The sequence below is a fragment of the Sardina pilchardus genome, chromosome 14, assembly GCF_963854185.1.
Source record: "Sardina pilchardus chromosome 14, fSarPil1.1, whole genome shotgun sequence".
NCBI classification, from domain to species: domain Eukaryota; kingdom Metazoa; phylum Chordata; class Actinopteri; order Clupeiformes; family Clupeidae; genus Sardina; species Sardina pilchardus.
In genome coordinates this window covers 25,451,392-25,473,720 of record NC_085007.1, presented here as the reverse complement: position 1 = coordinate 25,473,720, position 22,329 = coordinate 25,451,392, and the positions used below count along the sequence as shown (strand labels likewise).

The 22,329-nt window shown below is 46.7% G+C and overlaps 2 protein-coding genes across 4 annotated transcripts in view; both read right to left on the bottom strand.

The window, feature by feature from the left end:
• Positions 1–17,809, bottom strand: part of LOC134100950 (MOB kinase activator 3B) — a 33,288-nt gene extending 15,479 nt beyond the window's left edge. The window contains exons 1-2 of one of the 2 annotated variants that reach the window (XM_062554453.1): positions 17,692–17,809; positions 5,419–6,110 (exon numbers count right to left, since the gene is read on the bottom strand). In XM_062554453.1, the coding sequence (XP_062410437.1) occupies positions 5,419–5,836 (418 nt within the window). In that variant the 5' untranslated portion in view covers positions 5,837–6,110; positions 17,692–17,809. The remainder of the gene's footprint in view (positions 1–5,418; positions 6,111–17,691) is intronic. The other variant, XM_062554454.1, reaches the window with a different exon arrangement.
• A 318-nt stretch (positions 17,810–18,127) lies between these two features.
• Positions 18,128–22,309, bottom strand: thap1 (THAP domain containing, apoptosis associated protein 1). Of its 2 annotated transcripts, none has more exons than XM_062554944.1 (3): positions 22,144–22,309; positions 21,427–21,622; positions 18,128–21,171 (listed from the first exon to the last, which is right to left on the bottom strand). In XM_062554944.1, exons 1-3 carry the CDS (start codon positions 22,212–22,214, stop codon positions 20,665–20,667), a joined length of 774 nt encoding a protein of 257 aa, XP_062410928.1. In that variant the 5' UTR covers positions 22,215–22,309; the 3' UTR covers positions 18,128–20,664. The 2 variants fall into 2 exon arrangements, with proteins under 2 accessions (XP_062410928.1, XP_062410929.1); XM_062554945.1 differs by lacking the exon at positions 22,144–22,309 and adding an exon at positions 21,780–21,835.
• Between the last annotated feature and the right edge of the window lie 20 nt (positions 22,310–22,329).

The following is a 22,329-nucleotide window of genomic DNA, read 5'->3' as shown; positions in this document are numbered from 1 at the left end:
GGGCAGTGATTCTAATGTGACATGTGACATCTAAACATGATACTACCCCAGTGTACATATGGTCAGCAAAAAATATGGTTTTGTTGAGAGGAGAGGAACATTTTGGAAAAAAATGGTACGCATAAAATACTGGCATTTGGTGCAATTTTCCAGGGTGTGTCTGTCCATAATTGAACATTTTCAGCAAGGAAGTAAGATTTCAGGCTGACATTTTCGTATGACAGTCATAAGACATGGGGGACTGTTTGGACCAAAAACACCACGAGTGAGTGAGGGCTTTGATTTTATGACCCTCTCTCCCCGTGACTGATGGTAAACTTCTTCAACAGATATCTCTAGTCTAAGCAGACGTCTAATGAGGTCAGAGGTCAAATGACCCTCCAGGTGCCATGACACAGGAAGTCACATCCCGGCAACAGGGACATCCTTTCCTCTGAGTCTAAGAACAGGCTCTTCCTTTTATTTGATTTCAAGAGGGGGTTTCTGTGAAGAACTAGCATAGTGACCATGCTTAAACACTCCAATTTGTTTGAGATGTACTCCCTAAGACAAGTGGGATGCACTCTTAGATAAAAAAAAAACTACATTCTTTCACTGAAAAAAAATTGATGTTGACAAATGATTGAAGATCTGTTTCCCCTTGAGAGAAAGTGGAATAGAGCATTATGTGTCCAATATTCCAATATGTGGTTAAATGTTCTGAATTTCTCACTAGTAGGTCACTTTGACACTACGGTAGGCTACAAGTATGCTCCTAGGTTGTGACCCTGTATGATATCTGTACTGTTCCTAAACATGGAAGGTGCCAGGGTTGAGATCACTTATTGTTGTCTGTTTCTGGGTAGATTGGTCTCCTGACTTTGCCACTGTTATTGTTTGATTATCAGTCTTTTGCTGTTGAATACTTAAACCCAACTTTTTCCTTGTTTCGCTCTTTCACAGAGTTAGAGCAGCTGATGGAGTGAAGTCATGCTGTCTCTCCTTTGATGCGCATCATTGTAAATGAAACTGTCCCTGATTTTCAGGACACAAAATGAATAGAATAATTTTTCATTCATCATTTCCATTTTATCCTTGGACTGATCAAGAGCAGTATGCCACAAAACAGTCTGGAAAACTCCTGACAACCTTTGACACGAGATAGTTTAACTTAAAGAGCTGCTAGTCCAGGAGGAAGCCTGTGAGGTTTGCGGTGTGGGAGACAGACAGAGTAGAAGTTCGGTGATGATTCCATCACGTGGCCCCCAGACGGCAGAGGTGTGAGGGCAGGCTGGGATGGGCTCTAACACCTGGAGCAAAACATCTGGACCACGGCATGTTGGGTTTCCATGACAACACCACAGAGTGTTTGGAGATCACAAGAAGTAGGACACAGGAGGAGAATATAAAACTAAACAACAACAACAACAACAACAACAACAACAAAACAACTCGAAAGTATTAAAACATAAAACTGTACGCCATCACCACTCGCCCACTAATCAGAAACATGCAATAATATATTACAGCAATTACAATGTCATCTGTTTAATAGCAGGCTATTCTACGGAGTTAACGTTTTATTATGATGTTCTTTAAAAGGGATGAGTGGAGATTATGAGGGCCAGCACAGCAACGTAGCCATGTTTATTTGTTTACATATCTCCCTGGCATCCCCGGAGGGCTTCTGATGACTAACACGCGACTGTTCTGAGTCAAAGCTGATTGGTGCGTCCACAGCAGCCTGGGCCTGTACAGTCCAATACAGACAAAACAAGGCTTAGCTAAACACAGACAACATACATTCACAATGGCCTTGCAATGGCAGCAATTATCACTGGTACAGTAACAACCCATTCATAAGCAAACAGGCCAGTGTTAGACTGCAATGCTAAGAAGAACAACGATGGCCACAGAACAGCATGATCACTGACCTCTGCCTCAGTAACAGCCTGGCCATTAAATTCATCCTTTTGTGCACGTACTGTACAAGACAATGATTGCAGTAAAATGAGTGTGAATGAGTGTGTGTGTGTGTGTGTGTGTTTCAGAAAGCCCTCTTGAAATCCTCTTAGCGGAAGCCAAAGGGCCCAGGCATCCCGCGATCTGCTCGACTGTAAAAGTGTGCCCGTTAGAGAGGACAAGAACTGGGTTGCTGCGTACCGCATCTGCACTTCGGCACAATCTACCCCAGAAGCCAGAGTGCCTCGCCTGGGCCCCGTGTGTCATGACATTTTAAACTAAAGAGCTTCTTGCTGCGACGGCACAGTCAGCCAGAGTGCAGCACACGCACCCCTCCAGACAAACTCTGCCCCCATCCCCTCCCCTCCCTATCTGTAATGTAGCCCCATGTTACATAACCAAGCCAAGCGTATCTGGAGGGGGCAGGGGGGGTTGAGGGTACAAGGGCTTCTATTGCGCCCGAATTGAATAATAAACACACTGAAATGCAAACACACACACACGAGTGCATGGGAATTCAAAAAACGTAAACACTCACCAAAAACATGCATGCACACACTCTCTGTTTCTCTCTCTCTCTCTCTCTCTCTCTATCTCTCACACACACACACGCACACACACACACCATAAATGCTGACTCCGACAGGACTTAATCATGCAAACGGGATTATTTTCTTATAGGTGATTATAGGTAGTCTGTGACAGCATTATAGGTAGTCTGTGATAGCCCACAAGAAAGGATTTCCTTGAAAAGTAATCCCACGGTCCCATGAAAAGACTTGATTGTTACAGTGATACTTCAGCACAATGTGACCAATGAAAGAAAATGAGGGCTAGGACATTTATCTCCCACTGGCATCACTTTGAACCAGCTCAGCGAGTTGAGCAGCGTCAGAGAAAGGCCTGGGCACAAGGCATGGTGCATTATTCTCATATCTACTGTCTCCATCGGGCAGCTTCTGGCTCTGCAGACTGCCCGCCAGTATGGAAAAGACATGACATCAGTTCTCCCATTCAGCCACACCTTGAGACGCTACCTGCGCCAGGGTTTGTTGGTGCGTATGCAAATGAGAGTAGTTCGATACCAGGTGAGATATCCAGTGCTGCCCTGGCACGGGGCGACTGAGGTCAGTGTCCTTACCGCCTTTGCCAGTCGCCACTGAGCGCGTACGCGTGAGTGTGTGGGCAAGGCACGTGCATCATACTTTTCCCGACGGAGCGCTGCCCAGTTCAAAAGGCATAAGTACGAAAGCAAAACAGATGCCGAAGAACATTCCGGAGACCGGGCTAATCCCTTTCTGCTGACTCCGCTCAGGGGTTTAGAGGGCAAGCTCTCACCAGGGGATCCTCCCCCTCCCTGGGCCATGCGCTGAGCGCGGGGAGGCCACAGCGCCATGTCCGCACCACATGGACTCTCCGCTGAACTCCACTCGTACCCACTCGCTCGCTCAGCGACAGAAGAATGCAGTGTGTTCCGTAGGAATTGGCTTTGTTTGAGGGGGTAGATCAAACACAGAACATTTTAATGTGCCGAGTGTTCTCGCAGAGCTGTGTCAGCAGAAAATCCTGTACTCTGGCAGAATCTGAAAACGTCAATTAGGACCTTGGCGAGAAACAGTGGATGCTTGAAATTATGAACGGTCACAGTGATAGGAATCGGGAGGTGCTGCTGTCCCTCCAATCTGCCAAATTCCCCAAGCATTTAAGACAAACGCTTTCAAGAATGCTGCTTGTTGATTCAGCTGCTAGTCAATATTCATTCCTCCATGTGTTGCTCTATTCTTTTCATTTCACGGTGAATAAAACATGGCCCACTGTGTACAAATGGAGCTGTGGCTAGGGCTAAAGCGCTGCGCATGCTTCGGGGTGAATAATTGATGCATGGCTGAGAGCACTAAGGGACCTAAAAATGAAGGAAGAGAAGACAACAGAGAGGAGGAGGAGGAGGAGGAGGAGGAGGAGGAGAAGGAGAAGGAGGAGGAGGAGAAAAGGGGTTCTAAGGTTGCCAGTGACTCAGGTGCTCCTGTACGCCCGTCATGGGCGAACAAAAGGGCTTCAGGGGGGGTAGGGTTACAGTGGCGGAATGTTCGTGGCACAGGGCGGCCATGGCGGATCAGATGGCACTGCATAATTCACAGGATATGGCAGGATACTATTTCCTGTCAGCGATAGCCACAACCAACAGGGCAGACCTCAGGGAGCCGGCACGTTTCTGGCCGAGAGACATAGAGACATGAAGAAAGAGAGAGAGAGAGAGGGAGAGATGGGGGAGAGAGAGAGCGAAAGAGAGAGAGAGAGAGAGAGGAAAAGTCCAGACAGAGCATGAGAGAAAGAGACAGCGTTTCTCTAACTCTTTAGCCATGCAGCTGACAGGCCAATTGGCTTTCTGTTGTTATTGGCAAACAATAACCGACTCGCCTGCGCGGTATAAAGCAACCGTCTGATTGAATAGCTGTGAGAACTCAAACTGGGAATATCAGGGGAAGCTCAATAGATGTCTTTGCTTCTCTTACTCTGTCTGGCTAACCCTGCTCCCACAAGTATTATATTTGACCCCCTCTTTATTGGAGCACAGCTGTTCTTGCACGGCTCATCTTTAACTCATTTTAAAAGTAAACAAAACACAGGCCTAACTGTAAATCGGCTTAAGCGACGGGTGAAATGGGTAGATTACGGACATAACGAGAGCTGTAAACAAATGCTGAAGAGTTTGTAATCTCTTCTTGAAATGACTTGAGAGTATCAGAATACACCAGAAAGTCTCTCCAACCTGACACTGAGCATTTACGACAACACTGGTTTCACAAATATGCTGAATCAAACTCGATAAAGCCACAGGCTTGTCTTCCTCACGGCACTGTCAAATTTATCTCACATTCTCTAACAAGTTCTCGTACTGCAGGCCTCCGAAGCCAAACATATTTGAACAGTCAGGCACTCACTCTACGCCTGAAGGGCATTCTGTCGACTCTTGGCATTTGAACACATCAGCTTCACCTGCTGTTTCGTGCCAAGACCATAACATAGTTAAAAGCAATGGTGACAGTGTTTCCTTTTAAAACTGCAAGGTGTTGACTTTAAGCCTGAGATGAGGTCAAGCAACAGTGACTATAAAGACAAACTTGGCAACAGCGTCAGCATCAACTCATCTTTCCACAAGAGATTCCTGAATACTACTTGAGTCCAGATAGCTGTCATCATGCTCTGCTTCATGTTTCTCCTGAAGACGTATCAGACACTTTACTGTCAAACACTAACTCAATGTGAACTGATGGTTCAAGAAGGGTCCAAGACCCATGGTTCTTCCTACAGTACCTCCTGAAAGTTCACAACATTGAGAAAAGGCAACCAAACAAGACAGGTGATGGAATCTGTACTAGACCGATTGACTGACTTTAATTGGAGGAAACCTGCAGAAGCCAGCTTCTTGTACACATACAGGAGACCTGTTCACCCAGAGCGTGGTGTTGTACTCACCTATGCTGGTGGGGAAGATGTCCTCGTTGTTGATCTGCACCTCGATCCAGTCCATGAGCAGGTTCATGTAGGTGGGGGCGGGCAGCGGCGTGGGGCGCTTGTACTTGTGATCGTCCTGCCAGCGGTACTCGTAGCGGGGGCCGCCCGACATGACCGGGCAGCTCTTCTCCGTGCAGAACTCGCAGACGGTGCCGTAGATGAGGTTGATGCGGTTGAAGAAGTCCACCACGTGGACGGCCACCCAGTCGTTGAGGTCCTCGCCGTGCGGCAGCTGGACGGCGCCGCGCAGGTCCACGCCCGAGTTGAGCGAGGCCTGCGCCCGCTTGTGCAGCTCGAAGCGCTGCGTGCCCGGCTCGAACTTGCGCTTGGGCCGGAAGGTCTTGTCCTTGTTGAAGACCTGCTTGAGCGCGATGGACATGGTGGCGGGCAGGTCGACGGCGGTCAGGGGCGAAGAGGAGCAGAGGGGGGAGGGCAGGAGGAGCAGGCAGGAGGAAGGGCGGAGAGGGAACGGCGGGGGTTTCTCGGCCGGTCTCGGAGGAGAAGAGCGCCCCTCGGTGGAGACGCTGGCGCCAATAGTAGTGCTGGGCTGGGCGGAAGGGCCGAATCGGCGTGATCGTCCGAGGCGAGAGGAGGAGGAGGAGGAGGAAGGTTTTCTCGTCACAGCCTGAAGGTCAGCATCAGGGCATGTTCTGCTGGAGGAGGGGCAGAAATAGAGATATGTGAGAAACGGAGCGCAGAAGCGTGGAGACATGCCGTTACAGGAGACATCTTCACATCTGTCAGACTGGGCAGGGCAGGATTACAGGAACTATCGTGTGATGAGAGAGGCTAGAAATGAAGGGACTTTTCAGAGAAACCAAAACAAAAAATCTGAAACAGCTGAGCTAGAAAAGACCCTATCAGGTTGTATAGTCTTTAGACAACGAGGCAAGTTCATGAACGGTCATATTCAAACATGGACACACCAACACACACACACACACACACACACACACACACACACACACACACACACACACACACACACACACACACACACACACACACACACACACACACACACACACACACACACACACACACACACACACACACACACACACACACACACACACACACACACACACACACACACACACACACACACACACACACACATTCGCATGCTGTGCTGAGAAATTCTCAGTTTCCAACTGCAACGTTTCACCAGGTGCTGAATGGCAGGACATCACAAGGAGCAAGAAGAATGTGTTTCACTCTCCCAGCCAACCGTATGGAGGTGTGTGCGTGCATAGTGTGTGAGGCGTAGGTGTTTCATGCCTTTTTACATCCCATTGTGTGTGTTAATAAGTGTTTGTTTATGTGTGTGTTTGTGTGTGTGTGTGTGTGTGTGTGCGCTTCTGTAGAATATGTATTTAAAAATCCTTGCCAAGTGATACAACAGCACTGTAGAGACGTGCACTATGCAGCGCTAAGCTTTCCACTGATGGGTATCAGTGAGTGTGGGATCCTGTTGCCACTTGCCTGAGCCTCAGCACAATGGATAACTCTGTGGTGATGTCAGGCTACAGAGAAGCAAGCGCTCTCCAGCCTCCTGTCAGCACCCCATTCACGCTCACACACGTTTTATACCACCACGACATACACACATAAATTAGAAACCCACCACATATTTCACATATGAACAAAGACGTGAACCCTCCCCCCTCTCCACACACACACATACAGTACATATACACACACACGTTTACACTTCAAAATCATGTTTTAAAGTGAAGCCAACTGTATAATCTGAATGATAGCAATACTTCTTAAGTAACATGGTTTGCCAATGAAGTAACCATCATAACAAAATAATCAACTCCCCCACCCCAAAACACTACACTACTAGGGTGTGCGATCAGTGTGACCTGTGAACAAAAACCTTATGTAATGTTATGTAAATCCAAACATGCTCTGGGCTTTACAGTTTACAGAGCAAGAAGGATGTCTGCTCCGAGCTAACACCTCCCAAGGGGGGGCAGAGGCGTCCGCACTTCAACCCCGGGAGGCACCAGATGTTCCCATGGCGATTAGGGTAATTACAGTACCTCTGCCTGTGGTTCCTCCCTCCCCCCGCCCCCCCCCTCGCTCTGTCTAGACCCCCATGACAAAATGAGAGAGTGGAGAAAGCAACGCCGCATAAAGATTTCACTTAAGTAACAGGATCACCAATACCTGCTCTTTAAATCAATTTGCCAAATTACCTTGTCTTTCAAAAAAGCTGCTTTTAAAGGATGTCTCGGGGTTTGACGCTGCAGTTTATTGTGATGTAAATTCTACTTTGTTCTGCCAAAAAGCTTGTGTTGAAATATGTGCCTTGTCTGTGTCGGCTTAATCTGATAGAGTGGAATTCCTTTGTCACACTCTCAAATGTACGATACTGCGTTCAAATACTCGTATCTAGTGTTCACAACACATGGCATTTGAGAAAACAACAGTGCGTTTCCCTTAAGGAAGCACATTCGGCAATTAAGAAATGAAACATTGCTGAGCAGAGAAAGTAAAACCAACAGCACCCAGAGATTAAATTCTTGAGGACTGGCCAGGTATTACCCTAGAAGACCTTAGAGCAGGAGTAATTCCCCTGAGTAGTCCGTTCGACAGCTTCTGTGTTGCCTCCCTTCTTGGTTGCCGCTGGTGCGTGACAGAATCAACAGGCCCTTTTGACTCAGGTTAATGTGCGTCTGGGAATTCTGGGGAGACAACTTCCTCCTTGGCAAGCACCTGATTTCCCCCTTTCAGCGGAGGATCATGCCAGGCTAAACATATCGGAAGCCCGTCGGCTAGATCCTCGCCCTCTTTGTTCGAGAAGAGCCCTAATCGCTTTTTAATAAAGAGGCCTCTTGCGCCTCTCCACGCTAGGACTTGGGAGAGCTGGAGCGATACCGCTCGGTTTTCCCAGGCTCCGCAGGCCGTGGAGTGGCTCGGATTCACAAGAGCCATGGGGCGATGTTTACACACACACACACACACACACACAAGACGGTGATCACAAGACAAACGACAGGAAACCACCGGCCCTATGGCAACTTCACGTATCCTCTTGTGTCTTCTGACAATTTAACAACCCGGGGGCCAGAGATTTATACTCCCCCCATGCCCCGCAAGGCAAGCCCCTTCAACATGGCCCCCCAGGCTTTGTTCTGTGGCTGGAACCGTGTCTGGTGCTCAGGGGGAATTGAAAGAGAGACCGACGTGTCATGAAACACAGGTATCTCCAGCTGGAGTTCCCCACTGGGCTTGTTGTGTAAGAAGTCCCATGTCTGCACTCTCAAACTCAAACGTGACCGTTAAACAATAAAACAATTCTGTGTAGCTTATCTAACTTGACAAAAGACCTGAACGACGGGTACTACAGTATGAACAAAGTTGGCGCTTGGCAAAAACTCAACCCCCACTCGGGCAGAGCAGCACATTCATGTGTAAGAGGTTTTAGATTAATTCCAAAGCTCGACGCTGAGAAGGTCCTCTGTGGCCAGGGTCGACCTTACCCAGGCCAAGGAGAAAGGAGCACTTCACTAACATGTAAACAGCGGTGGCATTTCACATCCCAAAGGTCAGAATGAACATAACAGCCACATTTCATCAAGCACTGCACAAATGCACAGATAACCTCTCAAGACTCTGACCATGAAAATAAACAACACTATGTTTATGGCAGTCAATTAGGAGACGTAGGCCCGGTGTGTTTGATTTGCACTGTCCTTGCCAAATGAATGACTTGCAACTCTACTTGACCACCCTATAAACACCTTTCTTTGATGCCACACCTGATATCAGAGCAATCCATGTCAATCCACTAAGTTATTGGCAAGCTTCCCAACTCTACCATCTTACCCTTGAGTGACAAGAAATATTTTTCCCTAAGCTGCCCTCACATCAGTGTGATTAGTCTAGAACTTGGTCTGACTCTGCTGTCATCACAGAACACTTTTACACCTACACTAATGAACAGGTTCTCTGTTGGAGGTGTGTAATTTGAGCTTCAGTGACAGATTTGACAAAGAATGGGCTGGTTTGTTGTGACGGGAGGGACTCCTGCTGACATCACCGCTCCATTGTAGAAGGATGAGGTCTATGCAGATGACGTTACACCGGGATGATGGTATCACTGACAGATGCTACAGGATGGGTCATTCAGGTGGAGTGAATGAACGTGTGCTTTTACGTATGGACAATGGCTACAAAAGGCAGCAATGTGGACTAACAGGTCGTTCATGTCCTGCAACTGATAAGGCCTGATTGAAGCATGTGATAGGAAGGATCCTTACCAGCGAAGGTGTAGCCCGTTTTACGACCTGGAATTACATGTAGCATAGGGGTATACCTTTTAGTACGTCATTTGTATAATGTCTATGGTTACTGACACAATATACATGACATGTAACTAACTTGTCTACTTACAAGGTATACACTTGACATGTTCATGACAATTTCATCCTAAAAGTAGAAGGATGTGTCTAAACTATTAATTTGTCTAGCTGTCAGCGACTAGGCTGTCTGGAGTAAGGGCAGGTATTCAGCAACTCCTTCACCGACCTGTTACAGGGAGTTATGCTTTCACCTCAAAACAAGGGAAAATGCTCCTATTTTAAAAGTCTCCCACGCTGCAGGGAGTGGCAGTGCTGGAGTGGCTCCATGAAACATTTATAAGCTCCGTTGAGAAGCGTTTTCACATCCATGGACCACATTTCCACGTGTGCTTTGCAGATGTATCCCATGCGTAAAGTGCACACGTTGAAACGGAGTGGCAGACATGGACTCGGGCATCAACTATGTAAAATATGTATGCGACACACACCCAAAGCCGTGTTATTTACATTCCTACCAAAGCCTTTGATAATTCGGGATTGGCCAAAACCCTTTGTTTGATTGATGCTATGTCAACAACGACTTTGATTGGTTAAGGTTTTATGTGGGAAAGAAAGTTGTATGTGATTGGCCCTCAGCTCGCTGACCACACAGGTGTGACATTACAAGTGGGCCACTGATGCCAAAGGGCTCCAGTGTTCAGGAAAAACGTTAATAATCAGCCAACACGTTTAAGCCTTTGGCCCTGACTCAGGTCTGTCAAAGGCAACCAACATCTATGACTGTTTGTCCAGTAGTGATTTGGACAGGAAGGCCATGCTAGGCTTAATCTACTCCCTGTATACTGATAAAGAACAGTCATGGCCTTCTTCTGCTTATTAGTACAGTATAATAAACAGAGCAAAATGCTCTCGGTAGCTGACAACAACAAAACCACTGCAGCATGAGAAGTTTAATTAAGAGGATAAACATTTAAATGGATTGATTTAACAGTAAAAGATATGGCACGAGTGTGCAAACTCACCAAACGCAAACCCATTTAGAGCCCAGTAATTGTCAACAAGAGAAGACTCAGTAGAACGTAAGTAAGGAATGACAGTGCCAGGGCAATATCCAGCATTATTGTGCAATATCCGATAAGCAAGCACATGCATTTCCTTAAATAATATTTATTTAGTAATCACTGTGCTTTCCTGTCTCAGCTGAACCCAGTCGAGCAGAGTAATCAGTTTAATTAAGGGTGGGCCGGCGCAGTTCAGACAAGTTCAAACAGACTGCGCTACTCAGACACAGCCAGGCCACAGCCACGGGAGCCTTGCCCTAATCAAGGAGCCCGAAGAACAAGCCAATAATCACTGATTAATGTCAATGGCAATTATTCTGCATTCTGCTGGATGCAATATTGCAGCCATCTCACCTCCCATGCCTACAGAACACATTCAGGACAGCTACTGGACTGCATCCAGAGAGTGATTAGACTGGAGAAATGTCATCAACATTTATCAGGTGAAGTCTTTTCCATGGCCATTTCACTAAGTCTCCCTCTTAGGTTACATTAAAGTGGAAACAAAGGTTATAGAGCACTTGGCTGGGTGATTTGTAGTTACTCAACATGTGACCATGACAGACATGAGACCACCTCCCTGCTTGTTTCAGCCTTAATAAACTTCCAGACAGTTCATCTCAAGAGGCCTCTACTACTAGGAACGTCTGCCCGTTACTTGGCTCACTATAAAAAGGTCAGTGAATGAATTCAAATGGCTGTGAAGAAACGCTATAAAAATTCCTGAGCCGGGGGGCCCTGGGGGCCCTGACTAGCGCGGGAGTTCTGGGGGCCTGTGTTTGTGCTGTGACACACACACACACACACACACACACACACACACACACACACACACAACCACACCACCTCCACCACTACCACGATCAGTGACGTGTTCCGATGGAATGCGCTTTGAACTGCCCCGCATACACTAAACTAGCAGACCTTAACCCAAGTAAAGCACACCAATTCTCTCTCACAAACACACCCACCCTGTGAACAGCCCAACTCACACAACAAAGTCGAAACTAGTCATCATTGCTTTGGAACAACAATCCACACCTGGGACAAGAATACTGTGGGCCAATCCCTGGTTTATTTCTGCTAAATTGGACATGATGACGAAACGCTCTGTTGACTATAGATAAAACATGGCCCACTATAAGGCGGGGGAATTTATTCAGCTGGTCTTACCCTGACAACTAAAACTGAAGCATTTGCCAATTCACTAAGATTAGTCACTCTCTTCATATCAGTTCAAATTCAACTAATACACATTAATGTGCTTATTCATCATAATCCATGACCAATCCTTACTTGTGTGGCAATACATTTGGGAAATATTTTAACATTATTATGCAATGTCAGCTAACGCCACAAACCTGATCAAACAACCATGCCCGCACCTATTAAAATAAGCCTATTACATGGATTTGCATTCGATTTGTGTGCCTTGGCAAAAGACATACACTGAGTCATGGCCGCTGTTGGTTCTTCAGTCAGAGCAGACCACACGACTGAAAGAGTGAGGGGGGGGGGGGGGGGGGGGGCGGGTCACGTCGCCTGTGAATGTGCCAGTGAGGAGACTGATGATGGGCAGTGCCAGGGAGAGTGCAGCTTGGTATCTGCGCCACTGAGGTGGGGTGGGGTGGGGTGGAGTGGGTTGGGGTGGGGGGATGGCACAACAGGAGAGGGAGAGGGTGCTCTTCCCTTCACAACACCGACGGCTAGATAACAGAGACACCCTCTCACGGTCTCCAGCAGTGGCCCGGGGCCGTCTGCGTTGTGAGCTGGCAGCGGAGATCTCCGCTAACCGCTAACTGCCCCGAGCAGGTGGTTTGTGAATGAGGGAGATAAACGACGGCGGCGGCGGCGGCGTCTCTTTCCTGTTGGGATGAGTCCCCTCACCGGAAAGAGCGCTGTGGGCCTGATCGTGATAAACGCATTCCAGACGCGAGGCCTCACAATAAACGCGACTCATCACTGCACTGTGCGTTGCCAAATGTTTACACAGGATGTAATTACTGTCATGGGGCAATCAAGCTGATATTAGACAGCATGATGTCAATGGATGCAGAGGGACAGGGGCAAATGACAGAGAGAGAGAGAGGGAGTGGAGAGAGAGAGAGAGAGAGAGAGGGAGTGGAGAGAGGAGCAGAAAGAGGGAGAGAGGAAGGAAACAAGGGAGGAAGAATATATCCTAAAATATCTCATTACCACAGGGCAGTGCTCTGAGGTCAGTGCTGTGTGGGACACACACACACACACACACACACACACACACACACGCACACGCACACGCACACGCACACGCACACGCACACGCACACGCACACGCACACGCACACGCACACACACACACACACACACACACACACTTGACTTGCCCAAGGCTGTATGGAGATGCTTTGCGTCACAAACACTCAGTACTTTTCAGCATGTGGACGGTTTCCTTTTGATAGCATCCAAAATACTGGAAGGAGACACACCAGGCCTGTTACATTCAAATGAGACTGGTGTGTCATAGTTAAATCAGTTCATCCTAACCCAGGCTGGTGTCGCTGTGCCCTTCTTGGTAGGCCAACTGAGTTATCGAGTTCCATCTGTCCCAAATAGTGTGGCATAGAACAGGAAGTCTAACCCAGATTACACTAGCACAATCCACGCCGACCTGATTGCCAATTGATTCTGTGTCTATGTAATCTGCCCATTCTTGAGTCACTGTTGACTCATTGTAGTTTTGAGTCACTCTGCAGTGCAATCCACTGTAACACCATCCCATCTGAACGGCTTCACCATCACCACTGATTCACAACTCCGGTGGGACTGAAACCTGAGGCCAGTCATGCCAGTTTAAGGACCCGTCCAACAACAGTCATCATGTTAGACTGGCCGTTGTTGGGGGGGATGGGGGGGAGGGGGGGGGGCAATGTGAACCTCCTGACTCCTTGTAAACAAAGCTGCTTCAAGACTACTGTACGTTGCTGACACTGGAAGCAGTCTCTGGTCCCTGAGGAAGGATGACACGGCAGATTTGTCCACTACACCAGGCAAGACTGAGAGTGTGTGAGTGGAGAGTGGCACAGTGGAGGACAGAAGAGTTCCCCAGGGAACAGGTGTCCGGATTAGGCAGGGGAGAGAGGCTATCGAAGGTGGTGGATGAAGAGGGAAAAAGCTGCACTGTCACAATGTGGTGCATGGGGGTGGACACACACACACACACACACACACACACACACACACACACACACACACACACACACACACACACACACACACACACACACACACACACACACACACACACACACACACACACACACACACACACACACACACACACACACACACACACACACACACACACACACACACACACACACACACACACACACACACACACACACACACAAAAGCCCAGAGTCAAAACTCATGCCGCGCTCTCTCCATAGCCTGCAGCTCTGTGGGAAAACAATAGCGCCAGCCTGCCACTCCTGCTAGGGGATTACAGCACATTGCATCTCCAAAGCATGTTTATAGCCTAGTGTGTGTGTGTGTGTGTGTGTGTGTGTGTGTGTGTGTGTGTGTGTGTGTGTGTGTGTGTGTGTGTGACTTTGCCGGCGGGGAGTGGGTGGAGAGAAGGGGGTCTGACCATTTGGGTGAAGTCAGGCGCTCATGGTCTAACACGAGGCTGTGTGTGTGCCGAGTGTATGTGTGTGTGTGTGTGTGTGTGTGTGCACGCGCATGTTTGTGTGTGCATGTTTGTTTTGATTCCTGTAGTTCAGAAAGCTTTCAGCAAACTCAGGGGGAAATTACAGTGAGAGAAGCAAATGCTACATTATGCACACAGCTAGGAGGAGCATGTGGACTTACCCACTGTAAACACAGCCTCTGATATTTAGTCCTCAGAAAATTAAAGTCTCTCTGACCAGGTTATTAATGGAGGAAGAATGTCTAGTTGTTCCTCTCTGACCAGGTTATTAATGGAGGAAGAGTGTCTAGTTTTCCTTTGTGGCAAGAACATGACAGAACCAGTCCAGCATGGGCAGTTTGCTTGCTGGTTTCGCTTCAAAGTGCTAGCCTGTGAAACAAATCTGTCAATGTTTAACTTCAGCTCAGTGCTCTTGATTTGTAAATAAGCCAAGACCTTCTGCTGCACATTCCTATAGCCTGAGTCCGTCTATGTAGAGTCCAAACCAGTTTAGGACAGTGGCTGGTCACGTTCCTACTGCAGTGCTGAATGAAGTCTGTTCCATTCATTAAAACTGCTGCATCATTGATTAGGAGAGTTATCCAGCAAAGGACCATCATTAATCAGCATTAACATCTTTTAAAGCTCAAATAACCACAAGACTGAAACAAAGGTACCATGCAACCCCCCTCCCTCTACTCCACCGATGCTTCTTATGAAACAATGTTAAATCACACATCTCTTTTTGCGCACAGCCGCCAAGTGAGGGGCAGTGAATAATGTGTAGGTTGTGTTGAAAAGCATCATTGTATGGAGTAGAACCCTCCTAAAAATAACCAATGCGCTTCTGACGTCTCCGTTTTACGTGCGAGGCACCCAACTCTCACCCACCCTCGGTTACAAGGCCAGCTCATTGTTGAGAAAAGGTCAGTTTAAAGATGGCACTGCGGGGGAGGTTGACCGTTGGGCGTTAACGGAGTTATGTTTTTGCCATGGCCAGGAAGTTATGAAGTCAGCTAATCAAATCAACCAAGGACTGACCCTCGAGAGCACGCACAGAAGGAAAGCTGTCTGAAGAAAGAGCGATCATTGAAACTAGGGAAGCGAGAGAGCTTTGTCCGAGCCATTCAGCCCACACAAATAACTTGGGCTTCATATGGAAATTACCGGGGCCGGTTTCGCTCGTGGACGAAACAGCTGATGGACTGGAGGTGGGAACTCATGTATACTTCTCAGCTCTCACATTCACATCACGATCCCGTCCAGCAACGCTTACTAGAGACAGACCAAACACAGTCTTTCATTCTATCAATGGATGACAGGATGAGAGGGAGAGGCTGAGAGAAAGAGAGAGAGCAAGAGAGGGAGAGAGAGAGAGAGAGAGAGAAAGAGAGAAAGAGAAAGAGAGAGAGAGGGAGAGAGAGAGAGAGAGAGCAATTTGGCCCAAATGAATGATTAGTAAGAAAGTGGTCTGGTGTGCCCCATGTCAGAGCTTGAGTCCGAAGCGAAGGTCTTTCCGGAGGCTTGCAAAGGTCTCTAGTTAGAGAATTCATTGTGAAAAATCACCAGAACATAATCCATGACCGAGCCAAACTTTTTTTCAGCCTGCATGCCTTCCACAACACTTCCATTCAAGTGACTCCTCCATATGGGGAAAACACTTTCTTCTTTTGACAGACAAGGGTTCAACAGCAAAACAGCATGAGTCCAGTCAGGACTCAACACTTGGATAAAAAAAGATGGATAAAAAAGTGGAAAAAAAGAAGGAAAAAAAACATGGCTTGGTTGCCTCCTGATTCAACGCTGTGTAACAATCGCCCGTGGACACATTCAGCCGGTTGCATAATGGGACCTTCAAGTTCAATTAAATGTGACAGAGAGCTGAGACTCGGCGAGGAAGCAAACCGCTTAGGCCAGGACTCGGGGCAGACCAGGGCAGTGGCTCTGTTCCACCTCAGATCCCACAAGCCCTTCTGTCTGGTCATGGGAATGGGACCCCTCTCAAAGGAGAGACCAGCCTAATAGACTAACAGGATCGGAAAGTTCACAGGAGACGGACAGTGCTGCTCATAGTTTCGAGGAGTTGGATCTCACACAGACTGAGTTTCAGTGATAAAGGGTCAGAGACCTAGGGCAGTTCAAACCCAAAAGCACATACAACACACACTTCACCTGAATCAGTGATTCTTAAAGACATACAGTATGAGGCCATGGAAAAAAGGATGTGCCATCTTGACTGGCGGTGACAGGGGCATGTTCAGTGTACGTTCTTGGCAGCAACGCTATGTTCTCATGCCATGTCAAGGAAATAAATATCATATGACTGAGTCTCATTGACCATCCCTTGAAATTCCATGCAAGAACTTGAGTTGCTGTACAGTTCTTCTACTTTTAAGTCCAAATAGAAGTGGAAGGGTTCAAAGGTTCAGAGGTCACATTCCCCTCTACCCACTGTTTAACTTCACAGAACAGATTGGGCAAACTAAACGGAGCAACTTCTGGAATGAGCCACAGCTAAACAATAATATGACATCCGTAAGTTCAACCAGTCAGCTCGGATCACCCTGTCAACTTGTTCACCAGCATTCTGCTTGCACACTGAGGGCATGGCATAGAGTGAAATACATTTATGGAGGTGAGCAGCATGAACACACCATCAGAAATACTAACGCTAGAGAACAGGCAGAAATGTTGCCTGTGCCAAGCGCATGGAGTTTTCAAATGACCGCAGTTGTGATAGATGTGCATGACTAACTTACTTGCGCCGTGAGGTACAGTAGGTCTACCGATTTGCATGTTCTGTCCCAGGTTAGGATCAACACTACGTATTCGTAAAACATGTACTTTACAAAGTCATACGTTCATTGTCCTACATTGCATGTGGAAACGCCGGAGGGAACAGTAACCTTATTACGCTTATAATATTTAGGCTAACCCGTATAAAACACTGCGATTCTATAACATATGTGCTACTATACAAGTCACAACGTGATCAGGTTCAGGGGATGGCGTACTGTAGCCTTGTTCATAAGGTAACGTTCAAGAGAAAGTTCTTCGGTAAATTAAAACTGCTTCACAATATCCTACTTTAAAAATGCTTTAGTAAGCAACATGTGCGTTTTCCTCATGCGTAAACAAAATCAATGGAGATGGCGCGTAAAATCAATTTACAAGACAACATTTTTACCTTTACTGTACGGCGTCCACGAGTTCTTGTCCTATTCAGTCCCAATCCTCTCGACTCCCGCTTACCATCTATTTGCTCCTGTTAGGGGGACCGAGCAAATCACATCACAGTAGCCAATGGGAACACTTCCACCGCTCGGAGTATAGCTCCAATCAGATGTGAGAAGTAGGATTTAGAGCACAGTGAAACGCGTGTCTCTTAAGTGCAGGGATAATAACAATAATAATGATAAGAAAAATACCTCCATCAAATACACAAGATAATCAAAAAGATTGACCATAGCCAAAACAAAGCTATACTGTTCATTAATTAAATTATGTAGATAATTACTGACAACTTTTGTCAAACTCGATATGATTGACACCAATGCCATCTTGTGGCATTACCCTGCTGTTACAACAACAAAACGTTTGCAAAAAAGTCCAGTGCCTTGTAGTCAGGGATAATATGCAAGTATTTATTGTGAACATTAATCGTTCTGCATTCAAGCATACAACACTCAAATTTAGGTAGTAAGGGCACTATTACTGTAAATGTCACATACAGGTATCAAAGCCTAGAAACATGAGGATGATATTTGTAGTAACAAGGCGTATTTCCCTTTGCCTCTCAGATTAACAATCAAGTCCATGATTTCCAGCATCTTCTTAAAATTCAGCCAACCACCTTCACAACCAGCTCTGATATGTCTCCTGGATAGAATGAGCGTCCAAGTCTCGGTCGTTATTTGCTAATATTGTGCCAAGACAAATTTGTTTGCTTTTACAGTGGCTCTCCACAATTATGGATGGCTTTAGGGAAAGGTAGTGGTTACAAAACTCATTCATATACTATCTAACACTAGGACAGTGTTAGCTGACTTACATTCAGCTGAAGGGCAGAGTAGATTGTAGAACGTAATGATTTAAAGAGACTAGAGAGAGTGAACAGTCCGTATGCTCCGTGATTGCACAGGCAGAGTGTAAGGCAACTATGTTTTCACAAAGAAAAAAAATCCTTTTTTTGCCAAAAGGTCCATGTTCAAGTGCTTTGTCTTTGTAAATATGGCTTTTGTTGGTCTGCTGAAGTGAAGGGGAGAAGTCACGAGGGAGAATAAATAATAAAAGTAACAATGAAACAAAGCCCTTTACAAAATGAGTCACACTCAAGTAAATCAAGTTTTCCAGTTATAAACATTATGTTGTATACTACATCAGTCACATTTCCATAACCTGATGAATGTGCATAATTGCATCTATAATAATAAAATATTACAGACTTCTTCACATATTAGTGATTTACTGAAGTAAACAGATAACGTTATATTGTCCAATTGTCTATTTCATATTACGTAACCATTAGGCCACCCTTACAGTGACATCATCATACTAACAGAATCACAAAAAATACCAGTATCATATTCATAACATGATTTCTCTGATAAAGTGTCAAGTGACGTTATTACTTTTAAACAACCATATGACATACATGTCACAGGACATCCGAGTCAGATGGCTTTTTGGTAAAACTTTGTTTCACGTCACTGAGTGCAGCACTACAGCGTTCACCACCAGAGCCATACAACAGGTCACTGAAAGTGTCATAACCTGACATAAAAAGGTATGGCAGGTAAGGGTGCTTGACTGTGACTAACACCTTTAGAAAGCAGCTTTCACATTTCCCAAAGGGCCAGCAAAGTATTACTTAGACAGAAAATAAGCCATGGTACATTATCAGACAAGGTCAAGTCACCTTCCTCTTGAAATAGTCCCAACTCAATGCATTATCAGACAAAATCAAGTCACCTTCCTCTTGAAGAAGTCACAGCTCATTAGGAAATACAATACTTCTACTCCTCATACACATGTAAAAAAAAAAGTAGATTACTTACCGTCTGAAACCGCCATCTTGGTGAACAGCAGTATGACACGTCACCACTGTCAACCGTCTAATGCCATTTTACTTGGTAACCACAGATTGAAGGTTTTTTTAGACAACAACGGCCAATGACACGACATACAAAAGTGAACAAGGCGGCTGACGGCAGTAGAGGTTTCCTTAAATAATGTTCAACGTAAAGTGATTCCTTTTCAAGTAGTGAGAGGTCCGTTTAGATTTGCACTGGTCGCTAGCACAGCTTACACCCAAGTGCTAGTGAATAACAGCTGGACAAGCATGACACACAGAACCACAGGTAAGGGTTTCATGCTAAACCAGAGTCCTGCATACTGGTCAACACCACTCACACCCTTTACTATGACACGTGAAAAAACAGTTGACATGTCGTTAACATGTCGTTACCATCTGTTGCAGCAAGTGTGATGCAGCATGGCACATGTGTGCACACGGCATGGGCCATGGCCGGATGTCCCTCGTATTTGCTCCTTTGCTATTCTGGTAATGTTAACTCCTATACCCAATGATGGTGGTAGACCTCCCTTAATGAGCCAGGTTCCTCTTAGACAGGGAGTCTTTTCTTCACTGGACTGGCCAACACTAGTGGGACATGCATACTGTGCAACATACAGTACAGTGCATTGGAGTCTACATAAGGGGAGGTGTGGAATCCAAACACATCTCAATGCCATGTTTGGCATGTTGTGCATGAGAGAGGGGGAAATCTCAGCAGAGCTAAATGACCCTGGATTCGTTTTGATTGGTCAACTGAACCTTCAATTATTTGAACTGATGGCACTTCCCACTCATACTGATACAGTTTCATAAGTGTGGCATGTTGTCACTTGAATCCAGGGTATTTTTGAGTGACCAAAGAGAGGAGATATTTCAGCATCTACAAAAAAAAATCAGAAAACAACACACTGACAATATCACTGTTGCCTTGCGCTGTCAACGCCACAGATGTGCAAATCACACAGCAGTCTTCTTTTTCCGAGCGAGCAAAAGAAGCTGTATGTGTATGTGTGTGTGTGTGTGTGTGTGTGTGTTTCTGTTTGTGCACATTTTTGTTTTTGTCAGGCGAATCCCTCTCCGCCCTCACAGGCCGTCCGCCGACTCGATTCCCTTCAGCACGTCGTAGAGTTCTTTGGGCAGGATGACGTAGCTCTCGCCGCCCAGCGCCAGGTCCTTCACCTGCTTCTGGAGGTCGCCGACCGTCTTGAGCCGCTGCAGCTGGCGCTCCTGCCGCCGGGACCGCTGCTGGACGGTCTTGAGCTTCTTGCGCAGGCGCTCCACCTGCTCCTCCAGCTGCTCGATGCGCCGCTTCTGCTGCAGCGAGTCCTCCACCGTGTAGTTGTGGTCGCAGGAGACCGACGCGCTGGACTGCAGGCCGTCCAGGCCCTCGGCCGACTCGTCCTCCTCCTGGCTGCTCTCCGCCGCGGCTGCCGCTGTGGCCAGCGGTCCCAGGGGTCCGGCGGGTGTGGCTCCGGGGTCGTCGGGAGGGGGATGGGTGGCGAGCGACGACGGCACCTCCTCGGCCTCAGGTGAGGGGAGGGACAGGGAGAGGTCCACCTGTGCTGGGTACGTCTGCTGCAGCGACTCCCCCTGAGGAAGGAAGACTTGACCGTGAGTGGCAGCTCCTTCCGACAGGCAGTGGGTCTGTCTCAGAGAGTAACATCTCTTCATGTACAGCTGTCCAATTCTAACAACATCTGGTCTAGGATCTGACCTGTCCCTGATCTGGTGCATTTCAATCTGATCTGGACCAGATACCTACCATAAACAGCCTCCACAAGTTGAGGAAATTGGAGGTAGCACCAACTAATTAGGGTGGGTGTAGGGTATTGATGTCGTTATTACCTTAACCTGTAGTTTGCTAAAGCTGAAGAGAGATGGTACTGCATTCTCTTTCAGCACCCGGTTGTTGCACTCGCGTTTGAAGCAGTCCTTGGTGAAGTGCTGGGAGCAGATGTTGCTGTATTTTGTGGGTTTGAAGTTGTGCCTCCTCATCGCTGCTACCCATTTTCCACAAACATCTGGCCTTGCGAGTGGGAATCTGTGCATGCAGATTTTAGAAAGACAATGCAGATGTCTGAGAGAAAAATAGCAGTTTGTTATACCACACTGACGTGCTATGAAAGTGTTGACGTGTTGCTGGCATTTTAGAATTGATGCATTGATTTGTTCAGTGATCTTATTTGAACATAAATCACCTTTCTTGAACGTCAGTGTTGGTCCAATATATATAGATAACAGAATTCCGACGGGATATAAAAATGCTTAAACCATGACGTTAGTCTGATAGCTGCTACCTAAAAGAAACTAAGTTAGTCTAGATTTCGGGTGTGCATTTCATGTAAACCAAAAGTGATCGTTATATTTCGGGGGCTGGAGTACAAAAAAACACAACGACATTTTGTCACAATAACTGGCTGACACATGCATGGCACACACTCAAAAGTTAGGCTGACCACATGGTTTGTTAAATTGCGAGAGCATGGTAGAAAGATCACAGCAACTGTTAGCAGGAGCGACGTATAGCCAGCCATCAGCAAGTGACCATGGAGTTGGACTTACTTGTGGAAAGAGATATTTTTGTCTTTGTGGTATCTATTTTTACATCCATACGCTGAACAAGATTGAACCATTATTTCTGTCGCGTTGCTACCGATAATGACAACCTTAGACAACGATATCGTTTTTGCAGTCAGACGTTTATTTACTTGTCCTCCAGTGAAGAAGTACCATCCAGTTTCCAAAATG

Excerpts from the sequence above, each read along its gene's own strand:
- thap1 (XM_062554944.1), bottom strand. The coding sequence starts at position 22,214 with ATGGTTCAATCTTGTTCAGCGTATGGATGTAAAAATAGATACCACAAA. Across the intron at positions 21,623-22,143 it reads AAAAATATCTCTTTCCACAA|ATTCCCACTCGCAAGGCCAG; the intron begins GTAAGTCCAACT and ends CTGCATGCACAG. Across the intron at positions 21,172-21,426 it reads TTAGCAAACTACAGGTTAAG|GGGGAGTCGCTGCAGCAGAC; the intron begins GTAATAACGACA and ends TTCCTTCCTCAG.